The sequence below is a fragment of the Echinops telfairi genome, unplaced genomic scaffold (genome assembly GCF_000313985.2).
Source record: "Echinops telfairi isolate 266 unplaced genomic scaffold, ASM31398v2 ScPeMD7_9;HRSCAF=40, whole genome shotgun sequence".
NCBI lineage: Eukaryota > Metazoa > Chordata > Mammalia > Afrosoricida > Tenrecidae > Echinops > Echinops telfairi.
The window spans coordinates 47699505-47714517 of record NW_022103906.1 but is presented as its reverse complement, the minus strand read 5'-3'; the positions used below and the strand labels follow the sequence as shown (position 1 = coordinate 47714517).

Below are 15013 nucleotides of genomic sequence, written 5' to 3'. Positions count from 1 at the left end.
TGAATAATTCTACCAGTCTTCAGTCTGAACTCGATCAAATATATCATGAAAATGCATTGACAATTTATTGGTGATTGATTAGAATGAAAAAAGTTGGAAACCAAGTAGTTGGAAAATATGGCCTTTGTGATAGAAACAAAGCTGAACTTCCTACAAAAGAATTTTGCAGGACCAACAATTTGTTCATAACAAATACTTTTTGTCAACAACGCCAACAGTGACTATACTAGTGGATGTCTCCGGGTGGAACACACAGAAATCAAACTGGTTACATCTGTGGGATGAGACGGTGGAGAAACTCAATCGCAGCAGCTAAAGCCAGGCCAGGGGTTGACGGTGGGAACAGACCATCAATCGCTCATAGGTAAGTTCAGTTTGAAGCTGAAGAAAACTAGAACATGTCCACAGGTCAACATAAAACCTTGAGTCTATTCCACCTGAATTTTGCGAATGTCTCAAGAACAGATTTGCTGCCTTGAGCACCGATGACAGACTTGGTGAGCTGCAGGAGGACATCAAGAACATTGTTTATGACGAAAGCAAAAGGTCGCAGGAAAGACAGGAAAGAAAAAAAAAAAGCAAAATGAATGTTAGAAGATAACCTGAAACTTGCTCTTAATCGTAGAGTAGCTAAAGCAAAAAGAGGAAATAATGCCATCAAAAAACTGAACCAAAAATTTCAAAAGGCAGCTTGAAAAGACATAGTAAAATATTATAATTAAATGCATAAAAACTAAGGGTGAGAAAACCAAACAGGAAGAACACACAGCATATCTTAAGTTGAAGGAACTCAAGGAAAATTTTAAACCTTGAGTTGCAATATTGAAAGATTCTGTGGGCAAAATATTTAATGGTGCAGTAAGCATCAAAAGAAGATGGAAAAAATATGTAGAATCACTGTACCAAACAGAACTAGTTCACGTTCCACCAATGTAGGAAGTAGCATATAAGCAAGAACCAGTAGTACTGAAGGAAGAATGCCAAGCTGCCCTGAATGCATTCACTGAAAACCAGGCTCCAGGAATTGGTGGAATACCTATGAAAACTTCAATAATTTGATGAAGTAAGGGGAGCACTCGCAAGTCGACACCAGGAAATTTGGAAGAGAGTTTCATGGTCAGCTGACTGGAAAAGGTCTTTATTTGTACCCACTCCAAAGAAAGAGGACCTAATGAATGCTCAAATTGTAGGACAATTATCATGCAAGTAAAATTTTGCTGAAGGTCATCTAATAACAGTTGCAGCAGTCCATTGACAGAGAGCTGCCAGAGGTTCAGGCCGAATGCAGAAGAGGACTTGGAACAAGAGATACCATTGCTGAAGTCATGTGGGTCTTGGCTGAAAGCAGAGAAGACGAGGAAGATGCTTACTTGTGTTCTGTGACTATGCAAAGCCGTTGGACCATGTGCATCAAAACAAACTATGGATAGCATCGAGAAGGATGGAAATTCTGGTGATGTATTGATTACGAGTTGGGTTGCCATGCACAGGTTCAACACTACCAGCAGCTCCAAGGGAGAAAGGCTGGGCTTTCTACTCCCATAATCTCAGAAACTCACAGGGGGTCACTATGAGTCAGGGTTGACTCAATGGCGGTGCATCTGAGTGAGAATAGTGCTCATGTAGAACTTGTACAGCTTATTAACAACCCACCATCGACAGATGACACAACCTTGCTTGCTGAAAGTCAGGAGGATTTGAAGCACTTGCTGACGAAGATCAAGGATTGTAGCCTTCAGTATAGCTTACAAGGTAATGTAAGGAAGACTAAATTCCCCCAACTGGACCAATGAGTAACACCATCATATCTGAGGAAAGATTAAAGTTGTCAAGTATTTTGTCTTGCTGTCATCCACCATCCATGCTCATGGAAGCAGCAGTCAAGACACCAAATAATGCATTGTGTAGAGTAAATCTGCTACGCAAGTCCTCTTTAAAGAGTTGAAAAGCAAAGATGTTACATTGAGGACTAAGGTAAGCCTGGCCCAAGCAATGGCGTTTTCTTAATGATTTTATTGGGGGCTTTTACAGGTCTTATAGCATTCCATATATCCATCACATCAAGCATATTTGTACATATGTTGCCATCATCGTTTTCTAAACATTTACTTTCTATTTTCCCCCTTGGTAACAGCTCCTCTTTTTCCCCTCCCTCCTCACCATCCCATGCTCATGACCCCCTTGATAAGTTATAAATTATTATTGTTTTACTATCTTGCCATAATATTTTCAATTGCCTCATATGCATGTGAAAGTTGCACATTGACTAAGGAAGACAGAGGAAAAATAGATGCATTTGAATTATGGGGCTGGCGAAGAATGTTCAAAGTACCATGGACTGCTAAAAGGACTACCAAATCTGTCTTGGAAAAAGTATGGTCAGAGTGCTCGTTAGAGGCAAAGATGACAGGACTTTGTCTTACATACTTATGGCACACTGTCTGAAGAAGTCAGTCCCTGGAGAAGGACCTCGTGCTTGGTAAAGTAGAGGCGCAGGGAAAACGAGAAGTCTCTTAAGAAGATGGGTCGGCAATGGCTGCAACAATGGGCTCAAACATAACAATTGAGATGTGATGCAGGGCTGAGCGGCATGTCCTTCTGTTGTGCATAGGGTTGCTATGAGTAGGAACTGACTCCATGGTATCAAACAATAATAAGCTTTGAGAGAAGTACTCTGGTTGCATAGAGGGTTAAGAGTGGGGCAGCTAATAGCAAGGTAAACAGTTTGAAACCACTAGCAGTTCCTCCAGGAAAAGATGATGCTTTCTACTCCCTTAAACCTTTAAGGGAAATTCTAGTTCTACCCTTTCCTATAGGATCACTATGAGTCAGATTGACTTGATAGTAGTTGGCTATTTTCTTGAAGCTTCAACAGCTTGTAGATAATTAGATAAACCTGTTTCACGTTTTTTAGGAGTAAAAGAGAGAATGTATATAAAGTAGTTCTGTACTGTAACCTTCCTGAACCACGCTAACGACTCCATAAATGGTAGCTAGCAATATAGTTGCTGCTGTGTGTTATACAGTCATTCTGACGCATCCCTATATGACAGATTAGAACTGCCCCATAGAGTTTTCTGGGATCCCTAGACTTTTCTCCTGTGGGGCATGGCCCTTCAGTTGGGAGTAGCAGTAGTAAATGCAAGCGTATTCATCTGAAGACATTGTAAATGAAATGTACTATCTTTTGCAGTCCATGAATTATGTGTTACTATGACCTAAACAGCATTACTGTGTTTCTCAGTCATTTCCTGTCCTCAGTGCTTAGTGGTAGCTGGAGATCCGTGCTCGTGCCTTCACACCTTCCTACATTAGAATCGCTGTCTCTAAAGCTTAAGTATTTGATGAATAGTTCCCCAGTTATTTTTGTTGCAATTCAAACCAAACTGGAAATAAGATTCTTTAATGACATGGATTTTTAAAAGTCAGTCAGGAAATCATGTGAGCTGGAGCATCAAGTCTCTCGATTTTTATTAAGTATTACAATTCATCCTTTACTAATGAGTGCAAAAATGCTCCTATCCTGAGCCCTCCAATGTGGTTTGGTTTTCAGGTCAATAGTTTTTTTGACCTGAAAAATAAAAATGTTCAGCTAAATTCAGATTGCTTCTTACAAAATAATAGCTTTAAAAACAAAATGGACTTTTTTGCACATTCAAAATTTCACCTTGAAATTAGTGGCATAGTAAGATTTACACAAGAGAATTAGCCAAAGACTGTCAATATTCTAAGGTCTTCACTTGGTGAATCAGACAAGCTAGCATTGTCTTTCATGGAAGAAAACAAGTTAAAAAACACTGATATCCATTGAATGCGAAAGAACTAGTCTACAGCTTTATTTATGATTACATTTTATTAGTTCATTATATTTCAAGTTAACTTCTTAGTAAATGAAGGCAATGATGCGAGAGCACTATTAGATCAGATCTACCAAACAGAAGCTTTTAAGTCTCTTACCAAAACTTTGATAAAAAGAGATTAAAGGTTCTCTTTTTCTAGAATGTGCTTGACCCTTCAGAAACCGATCATAACCATGTGTTTTTAAATTATTTAATAGGTGGTAACATGACGACACCGCCTCTCCTCCTCGGTCAGTGAATTTGAGTCATCTTTCACCAAGTCCCATCTCGTTTCACCTCGAATGGAATGTATCTCTCTGTCTGTTGTTAGACTACGATGACATGTCTGCAGCCATCAGAAAGAGAAGCTGGGAAGAGCATGTGACCCAATGGAGGGGGCTGCAGTGTAATTCGGATGATTATAACACAGCATGTCATCATGGACTAGCAGCTGACAGCTTGCAGGCAAGTATGGAAAAGGATGCAAGTCTACATGTGGACCGCAAAGAGAAGTGTGTTTCTTTACCGGATTGTTGTCATGGATCAGAGCTAAGAGATTTCCCTGCAAGGCCAATGGGCCACGCTTCAAAGGAGATAGATGAAAATGATAGTCATGAAGGTGACGGCCAATTTCTTTCTCTGGAGGCCAGCACAGAAACATTAGTGCATGTGTCTGATGAGGATACTGACTCCGATTTGTACATGACAGATGATAAACAAATCTTAGCTACTCAAAAGCGTGAATTATCAGACCAACAGATGGGCAAAGGAGCAGGCTCCTTGGAAAGGACCCCGCCCATCATGGAGAGTAACCAAGATTCATGTAGCTCCTGGATTATGGCAGGTGAACCTAAATTGACACCAGTAGCAGAAAGAAGGGAGAGACCAATGGCTGACCCTGTCAAGACAAGCCTGGAGCTCTGTCATGACAAAAGCTTAAGTGAAATAAAAGATGCATCACAAGTAAATGCACGTGACGCTTTGCATGTGAAAGAGATTGTGCCTGAGAAGCAATTGCTAAATACTGCCGTCATTGCTCAGCAACGAAGAAAATCCGACTTCCCTCAAGATGGACATGCAAGAAACCCCTGCATCACACATGATGAGTGCTCTGCTCCGCCCAGCACAGAGCGAGGCCTGCCATTATCAGAAGCAGATCTTGGAAGCTGCCTTCTGCAGCCTCCTTCCGGCCCCAGTGGAATGTCAGCCGAAAATGGCCTGCAGGAGCATGGTTTCACAGAACATCAAAACAGCAGTCTTTCAAAGGTCACCACTGGAGATGGCATGCAGTGTTTACTCTTACAGGAGACTCTGGCCACCCAGGAACCTGCAGATAACCAAGTGAGACTTCGCAAAAGAAAGGTAAGTCATGCGTTGATTAGATGGTTTTCACATTTTTGTAAATACCCTTTTTGTTGTCGATTATTTTGTTTGGACTAAAGAGAGAGTTAGATGTTTCATTTTCCTTGCAATCCAACTTCATAGCCCAAAGTATATCTTCTTTGGTGAAATACAAATATTAAAATATAATAAACAACCCATTTCACTAATAATCTGGATCATGCTTTTCAACCTTCTATTCTGAAACTGTGTATGAGGACAGTTGATAGCATTTTTTTTAGTTGGAATTGAATAGCCACAAGATTGCTCATAGTTGTGTAGCTGTAGGCCTGTGAAGAGCGGTCTCTGATTGTTAGAAAGTTGTGATCGTTTTATTACGTCATTCATTTGGACATATTTCTTATTTCTTTCAAAGATGTATTTTCTGTTTACAAATGTGCTATGAGTCGCGCATTAAATATAACCCCTTTACATATGCAAGGCAGCAGCATCCTCTCTCCGCAAATATGCTGATCTTATTTTAACTGGCACTGTGGCATTCAACATCAATAAATACATCTGTGGAATGAATGAGCTGTTCAGTTGTTGGTCTTTGTTTTGTGGTAAACTTTTCTTTAATTCTTGACCCAAATGGTGCCAACAACTGAAAGGATCTTTTCAGGTCCAGGCCCTTTGGCTGATCCTGTAGGTGCTGTGTTCCACTGGGCTACTGACATGGGAGGACCCCTTCATGTGACATTAAAATGTACATCTTAGACCTTCTTTAATGTAGGACATAATTGTACATAATTGCGATTCTCCTAAACACAAAATTAAATTTCTGTTCTACTGAGGTTATTGAACATGGCAAAAAAAAAATTTTTTTTTTAAATCCAACTCAGCTTTGTGTGTGGTGAAAAATCTGTTTCTATAAACTGTGGTTTTGCTAACAAACTAGATCAGTGATGCATCATAGTTGTTTAAGTTAAGTCAAAGATTTCACAGAAAAAAATCAATGTGCTTCAAAACTACATGCTGACCCAACTGTGTGTGCTCCTGGCAACGTCTCTCCTCCTTCTGTACATTGGATTAAAGCGGTCGTGCTCCACAAAGCTGTTAGGACTGAACCGAGCAGGTTGCTTTTTCGGAAATTTCCATACATTCTATCAAATTTGTTGGAGGGAATGCAATAATGACACAAGTATTAACTGGCCTGTGACACAGCATCCTAAAATAAGACCAAATCTGAACAACTGGTGACAGAAACATTAAACATTCCAGAGGCATATGCTCACCACTTGCACATTGATATCAATATGAAAGAATGCTGGGGAGAATTTAGTCTTGGCCATGTCATATAGCATGGTTGCATTCTGAGAACTGTAATTATATCTTATTTACAAGTCTAACTTAAATACTCTCTTTTAAGAACTTTGTCATCCCTAAGTGTGGTGGCATTGTCTGCTAGAGGATTTTCTTGGATACTACAACTCATTTTGAATGTCAGGTAATTAGCAGATCAAATGCATTTTAGGCTTGGAAGTTACTGTAGGGGAAAAAAAAGAGATTGTGGGGAAATCCCTGAGAAGTAAAATGTGAAGGCATTTTATTGTTTTATTTGATATTAACAGCTGTATTAAAAATGACTTTGAGATGGTGCTTAGCCCTTTTAGAACTTTACCAAAAGATACAACATAATTAATTTATGAAAAAATGTATATATATGCGTTCATCACTAGACGTCAATGCTTTTAACGAAGAAGAATGGCTACAACCTCAATTCCATGAATAAAGCACTTGGTTATTTTTATTTATCCAAAATATGGAGTAACATGTAGCCATTAATAAGATGGAGTGAAATCTATTTATATGTTCAAACTATGAAAAATACTTGCAGTACCGTTCTATGCATGGGAAGGAAGTGGCAGACCAAAATGGCAGACCTTATATGGCAACTCATTTAAATAGATCCAAGTATCTAGGTATGTACTTAGAGATTAAACTTGTATAGGCAGGTTATAGCAACCCATTGCCATTGCCCATTGCCCATTTCTGCTCCTAGAGACTCTAGGCTGTACATCTCTACAGGAGCAGACACCTTCACCTTTGTCCCTCAGAGGAGATGGTAGATTTGAACTGACAACCTTTTGATCAGCAGTCCAATGCTTACCCAAGAGTGCCACAGTGTAAATATCTTTATATTTCTGAATTTGAATTAGCAAATTCTGTATAAAGTGCACTGGTTTATCTGGGCTGATAGAGTTCAAAGGTAAAAACAAGGTATTTTAATTTTTACCCTAAATAATTTTTGTAAAAATTGATAGAATGATGAGTGAAATGCATAGTGTATAATAAATCGTATTAGATATGTATTTTTTGGAGAATTTTTATCGGCATTTTAAAGGCATAGTAGAACCCTTTATCAGCGCCATTATTGTTGTTACTTTTATGAAGTGGAAACTAAAAATGTATGAAGGTTTTGAAAATACCAACAAGAGCTCTCTTACCAACTGCTATATTCCTTGCACAAATTATGGGTGTAAATCTGCCCTTCTAGAGAAACGTATAAGGCACCTTTTCATGTCTGCAGTATACCAGATGCCAGATGCTGGAAATAATGTGCTTATTTTTTAATACTCTATGCCTTAAACATTTTGTCATTCAGGGTGAATTGAAGCCTTCGAAAAATCAAATCAAAAAAAGCAAATAAAATTCTTATCAGCTAGTCATGAATGAAACCATTCCTTCATTGAGTTTATGGTCATGGATAACGTGTCAGGATAGAACCAAGGTTCCAAGACTTGGAGAAAACAAACAATAAAATGAACAATTTTTTAAAATAAACAATTAAAAAAAAATAAAACCTCACAGTGCTAATCTGAGGGATCCTCAGAATGCATTGGAACAGTGCTTTAAAGATATCACTGTCCTTTAGAAATAAAATGCCAGCCCTGAGAAATCTGCAGTCCTTGGCAGACATGCATTGTTTCACGTGATGAAACTTCTCTGGTTTCCCAGTGCAATTCCTGTACATCTGCTTTGTTGGGCAACTCAATTGGACATGACTGACATAGTCTTATTAATAAATATTGATCCTTTAGGTGAATAACATCTACTAAATATAGTGAAATATATCATGAAACTGGAATTTATGAAATATAAGGAAAATAAGATGGATTATGGGCAGTTAGAAGGTCCTGGGGCATGTCACTACCGCTCCTAAGACATGGCTACGTCACTAGAGCCAGAGAGATGGTTAAAAGCAATTCTTGACATCTGATTCCAAAGAAGTGTGGAGGATGGCGACTGTCTCTTTAAACCACATAAAATGTGAAGAGAGAAAATACATCAGGAATAACACCTTTGTAAGAAATAATGCAGTTGCTCTTGATGGCGGTTTGCTAATTAAACAGAACTGAAAATTCAGTGTTCTCTAGAGACTATTCAAGTATGTTCTCAAATATTCAATAAGTGTAATAGTTATATAAATCTACTTACATTTAAATTGCACATTTAAGACAAGAAATAAATGTATTGCAAAGAAAAACAACTCCAAAAGATGTCACAAAAATCACCTGAAACCTCCAATTCCAATAAATAAACTAAACATTTTAGTCTAGTTTTATTGCCCTGTGTTAGCTTGTCATTTGGCTTCTGTAACATAAAGTGAATATAACAATGGCTCAAGAAGGTCTCCGTCACTCTACATTACGGTTGGGTATTAGCAGTCCTAGACCGATTACAAGGTCCTAGGTTTTTAGAGGCATCCCTAAATAGTGAAAACAGTCAACACATTTGGCCACTAACCAAAAGGCTGATGCTTCTATCCACCCAGAAACACCCGGAAGAAAGGCCGAGTGATGCATTTCTGAAATATCTGACATTGAACACTCTGGACACAGTTTGGTGACACAACGAGGGTTCCCGTTATTGGGAATGTCCTTGACAGCAACTGCTTTGGTGGTTCCGATTCCGATTCCTGAGCTTCTCCCATCTAAGTGCCTTGCCACCCTGACCCTTATTCATATGCAAGTGAGAAGAGGAAAGGGTGCCAGGCCAGCTACATCCCAAGATGCCCGTATTTCATTTCCTCTCATATTTCCGGGTCTAGAACCTAGCTGCACCATCACATGTTTGTCGTGGTCAGGGGCCATGGAAAGGAGTCTGCATTCTTAGTGTGCATGTACCAATTAAAGATTGTATTATTAAGTAAGAAACAGAAAGTTGTACTGAGGAACCATTCATATTCTTTGCCATGTTGTTGTTTGGTACCATTGAGTCGGTTCCAAACCATAGCGACTCTATGCACCAGAGAACAAAGCCCCGCCTGTGCCAGCCTCACAATGGTCCCTATGCTTGAGTTCGTTGTTGCAGCTACTATGTCAATCCATCTCATTGAGGGCCTTTCCACTGCCCCTCTACTGTACCAAACTTGATGTCTTTCTCCAGGGTCTGGTCTCTCCTGACAGCATGTCCAAAAGTATGTGAGGCAAAGTCTCTCAGCCTAAGGAGCACTCTTGCCATACTTATTCCAAGACAATTTTGCTCGTCCTTTTGACAGTGTATTTTCAACATTCTTCACCAGCGCCACAATTCAAAAGCATTGATTCTTCTTTATCTTCCTCATTCAATGTGTCATATTGCATATGAAGTTATTGCAAATAGCCTGGCCTGGGTCAGACACATCTTAGTCCTCAAAGTAGCATCCTTGCTTTACAGCACTCTAAAGAGGGCTTGTGCAGCAAATTTGCGCAATGCAGTGATCTCTTGACTGCTGCTTCTGTGAGCATTGATTGCAGATCCAAGCAAGGTGAACTCCTTGACAACTGTAGTCTTTGCTCCACCGATCAGGATGTTACTTACCTCGTGGTCCACCGGCGATGATTCTGGTCCTCTTTCCGTTGAGTTGTCGTCCATACTGAAGGATGCAATCCTTGATCTTCATCAGAGAGCGCTTCAGGTCTGCCTCACTTTTAGCAAGTAAAGTTATGTCATCTGCATATTGAAGGTCGTTAATATACCTTCCTCTGATCCTGATGTTCAATTCTTTTTCATAGAATCCTGCCTCTCTGATTATTTGCTCAATCTTGGTCATATACCCTAACATAAATATATTTCATTACACCATGGAATGTTGTGAAAGAGCAACCAGGCTGCCAATATATTCTGTGATATTTGTCAACCTGTATAAGTGTTTAAAAGACTACAGGATGTATTTCCATATTAGGAAATTATTTTATATATTGAAGTGTTATTGATCAAGTGCTACACCATTTCTTAGGGACTAACTGTGGCACTATGGGATAGGTGTTCGAGCAGCTAACTTCAAGGTTAGTGGTTCAAGTTCACCAGCTGCTCTGAGGAAGAAAGAGGTGGGTCTGTACCTATAAAGGCTGACAGTCTTGGAAACCCTATATAAGATCTCTATGAGTAGGAAATAACCCCATGACAACCCCCAGTAACAAACCATTACACTGTACAGTAGATTTCTGAATAAGTATTATACATTACATAGCTATGTCTGATAAAATTTTTAAAATTTCTCTTTACCTTGCCTTTAAAATATGTATGATTTGGTCAAAAAACACCTATTACATGGAATGCCTGCTCTTTATATCTATCTTTTTTCACAGCTCTTGAATGCCCCTTTAGCAAAGGGAGACTAGTATTAACAAGTGAGTGATATTAAGATGACAGTAAATTATGTAGAATATGAATTGAATCAAGCTAGAAGGCAGGCTGAAAAATAGGAAATAAAAATATGTCTAAGAATTAAAATCCAAAGATATTTTCATGATAAGGCCAAATGCCAAGTTAATATAACAAGAAATGTTGAATGAACACAAGGATTAGTGGGAGAATGGATTTTATGAAGAAATCTAGTATAATGGATACTCCACACACACACACACACACACACACACACACACACAACACACACAAGGTCTGTTAATCCTAAACTTATACCTGTGGATATAATCCCTTTGGGAGTAGGATTTCTTCATTATAGTTATTATAAATGAGATAGTAATAATGAACCCCTCAGCTGGAGGAGCCACATGGAGACCCACGCCAGCGCTAAGATGCTTCTACCACCACTGGATCCACAACTTTCCATCCACTGGCCTGTGATCTTCCTGCATTCAGTATCATTGCATGTGTTGTGTGAGTCTGAAGAGGAATTTATAGACTGGTATCGGACACATGGGCTAATATCAGACTTATGGACTTGATCTGAACTGGGCAGTGATATTTTCTTAATATACAATTACTCTTGTAATAAAGCTCTTTCCATTACACACACAAAAAAAACAAAACAAAACAAATATGATTCCCCTAAAACCAACTAGAAATGTTATATATAAATATATATAAAAGCTCTAGATTTATCATCTGGTAAAATTAATTAATAGTATTAAACATTTTTTTATCAGTTAGACCAGTGATTCTCAACCTGTGGGTCTTGGCCCCTTTGGGGGTAGAGCAATCCTTTCACAGGGGTCACCTGATTCATAACAGTAGCAAAATTACAGTTATGAAGTAGCAACAAAAATAATTTTATGGCTGGGGGGTCACCACAACATGAGGAACTGGATTAAAGGGTCACGGCATTTAGGAAGGTTGAGAACCACTGATCTAGGCTCTGTTGACATCACCATGAACCAGATCGAGGGATTCCCTGCGATAGGGAAGCATATTGTTGCTAGTAGGTACCGTCCAGTCTGTTCCGGCTCCTTGTGACCGTATGTACAACAGAAGGAAACATTCCTGGGCATTTGCCGTTAGCACAGTTGTTATGATTAAGCCCTTTGTTGCAACAGCTGAGTCAACCCATTTCTCCAAGGGTCTTCCACTACCAAGTATAATGCCTTTTCTCAGGAACTGGTCTCTCCTGATAACATGGCCACAATAAGTGAAATAATGTCTTATGAACCTTAATTCTGAGAAGCATTCTGGCAGCACTGCTTTTTTAAATCATTTGATTAGGGGCTCATACAACTCATCACAATCCATGCATACATCAATTGTGTAAAGCACATTTGTACATTCCTGGCAGCACTTCTTCCAAGATAGATTTGACTTGATTCTGGCAGTCTTTGGTATTTTAAATATTCTTCTCTGGTCTTCTGTGTTAGTCTGGGTAGACTAGAGAAACAAATTCATAAACACTCATGTGTATGAGAGAGTTTTATATAAAGGGTAACTGTACATTAAGAAAGCATCCCAACCCAGTCCAGTTCAAGTCCATGAGGTAGTTTATTGTGCCAGGCTGGCTGATAAACACATGTGGGATTAATTGAAGGGCAGAGAGATAAATGGCTCCGCAAGCCTCACCTTTCTTGTCTCTCGCTCTTTGATCATCTGACCAGTGTACGGCTGCCTTGCTTGTTCTGTGCCTCAATTTGCAAGCTACACTACTGGTGGACACCTAACCTATGGACCATGTCGCTGTAATTTGAGGTTTCTTCAAGACCTGCTTCGCCACACAATTGGAATTTACATCTCTTGAGCTGGGGACTGACTGTTGGTGACCTGATTGACTGTTGGTGACCTGCCTTGCTGTTTGCTGCCTGTGCCCAGATAGCCTGAATCGCTCTACAGAGGACTACCTGGCGGCCCTCAAGACTTGCAGGACTGCCAGTGTCTCACAACTGTCTAACACATTTGAATTGTACTGAGCCATTTGTACTGCTTTATAATTTAACTGTTTATTTCTTGTGTTATATATCTATCTATCTGTATAAATATATATTTATAAGATTATTAGCAATCTGATTTTGTCTCTCTAGAGAACCCTGTCTAACACAGTTCATAAGTCTGATATTAGCCCATGTGTCCGATACCAATCTATAAGGTCCTCTTCAGACTCAACAAAACACATGTAGTGATGCCGAATGCAGGATGATCACAGACCAGTGGGTAAAAGTCTTTGAATCCAGTGACATTGTAAGCATCTTAGCTCTGACAGGGGTCTCCACGTGGCTCCTCCAGTTCCCAGGGCATGGGGTCTATCAGTGTTGTGCCATGTGTCTTGTCAGTAGAGCATCTCCAAAGGAGTGAGCTGAGAGAGAGAGAGAGTCTCCCACCTCCAAGGAGGAAAAGCCGGAGTTCCCAGAATTCTCAGAAGAAGGCCATGTTCACATAGAGACCTTAATGGTTATATCTTGATTGACAGGCCAAACTCCACCCCTTTACTCGTAATCCTCTCAAATTGACAACAGATTATATAACTACCACACCTTCCTTGTCCAGTTTTCAGATATATATGAGGCACTTGGAAAATACCATGGGTTGGATTAGGAGCCACTAAGTCATCAAAGCAACATCTTTGCTCTGTAACACTTTAAAGAAGTATTTTGTAACAGATCTGCCCAATGGACTCTCTCTGTGATTTCTTGACTGTTGCTTCCAGGTGCATTGACTAAGAGTCCATGTAAAATGAAACTTTCTCTGTCTGCAATTGTTTCTCAGTTCATCGGGGGTGATCGGTTAGGGTCCAGTTAGGAGGATTTGTTTTTCGTATGTTGCATTGTAATTCACACTGAAGGCCGCAGTCTTTGTTCTTCATCAGTAAGAACTTTAACATCTCTTAACTTTCATAAGCAGGGTTATGTTATCTACATAGGTTATGTTATCTATGTCCAGTCCTGATGTCACATTCTTCCTCATGGAAGCCCAGGGTCTGGGATAATTTGTCCAGCATATATGAGCTTATATTTTAGTTACCAGTGGTATGTAAATGGTATATATAATCAGTTGAATTTCAGTAAATGAGTAGGAAACATTTTATATGGTGAAAGGATGCAGCTGTGGTGAAAGGATACAGCCTTGGCACACACCTTTCTGACTATGAAGCCCCAGAGAATCTGACTTGTTCTGTTGGGAGGACTGTCTCTTGGTCTATGTCCAGGTTCTGCATGAGCATATTTAAGCATCCAGTGTTCTTGTTGTTCACAACGTTATCCAAAATGTGTGATGATCCACCAGTCAAGTGCCTTTGCACAGTCAGTACAATACAAATAAACACATTTCTGTCATTGTCTGACTTTAGCCAAGAGATCCTATTGGGGCTCCAAAGAAGGCCTGTGTTTCACTGACACTGAAGAGAGGGGACAGTAATGAGAGAGAATGAGGGAGAGAGGCTCAGGGCTCAGGGAGCAGTGAGGGAGAATGAAGAGAGACAAGGAAGCTGAGGAAGAGACGAGGGGATAAGATAGGATATCAAGAGAACCCTGGGCAAGTTGCAAGAAAAAAATATATGAAAATTCGAGTAATGAAGTGAATTGGTCACAAGCTGGAGTAAGATTTCAATATGACAGTTAATATAAAACCTAAGCAGCAGTGTAAAGAGAAGTCACCTTAAAGGCAGAATTGCATTCAACACCAGCAGAAGTTTAACAAGGAGACAGGGAACATGAGCTTGGCAGCAGGATTACAGAATAGGTGGAGCTCAAGTACGGTTACTATTTTACAGCAGGAATTCTGATGACTAAAGCCAGCATTCTTGGACTGTCTCTCTACCAGGTTAAAGATGCAACCTGATACGCTTAAGATCCTACATGTTTTTACTTCTTTGGACTTTCTTGACCTCCTCACCAAAGATGGGTATTTATTGATATAAAATGTTTCCTACTCATTTACTGAAATTCAAGTGATTATATATACCATTTACATACCATTGGTAACTAAAATGTAAGCTCATTGAAGGGAAATTTCTTAAATTCTGTTTCTTTGGCATCCAGCCCAGTGTCTGGAAACCCATTTTTTTTCAATTTGATTATTTTTTGGGGGGCTCACACAATTCTCATCACAATCCATACATACCTCCACTGTGTCAAGCACATATGTACATT

General features: G+C 39.5%; 1 protein-coding gene across 2 annotated transcripts in view; it reads left to right on the top strand.

Annotated features, from left to right (window-relative positions):
- DLC1 (DLC1 Rho GTPase activating protein) overlaps nt 1-15013 on the top strand; it is a 485036-nt gene that overhangs the window by 26629 nt on the left and 443394 nt on the right. For both annotated transcript variants that reach the window (XM_045286620.1, XM_004696181.3), the window contains exon 2: nt 4058-5201. In XM_045286620.1, coding sequence (XP_045142555.1) covers nt 4182-5201 — 1020 coding nt within the window. In that variant the 5' untranslated portion in view covers nt 4058-4181. The remainder of the gene's footprint in view (nt 1-4057; nt 5202-15013) is intronic.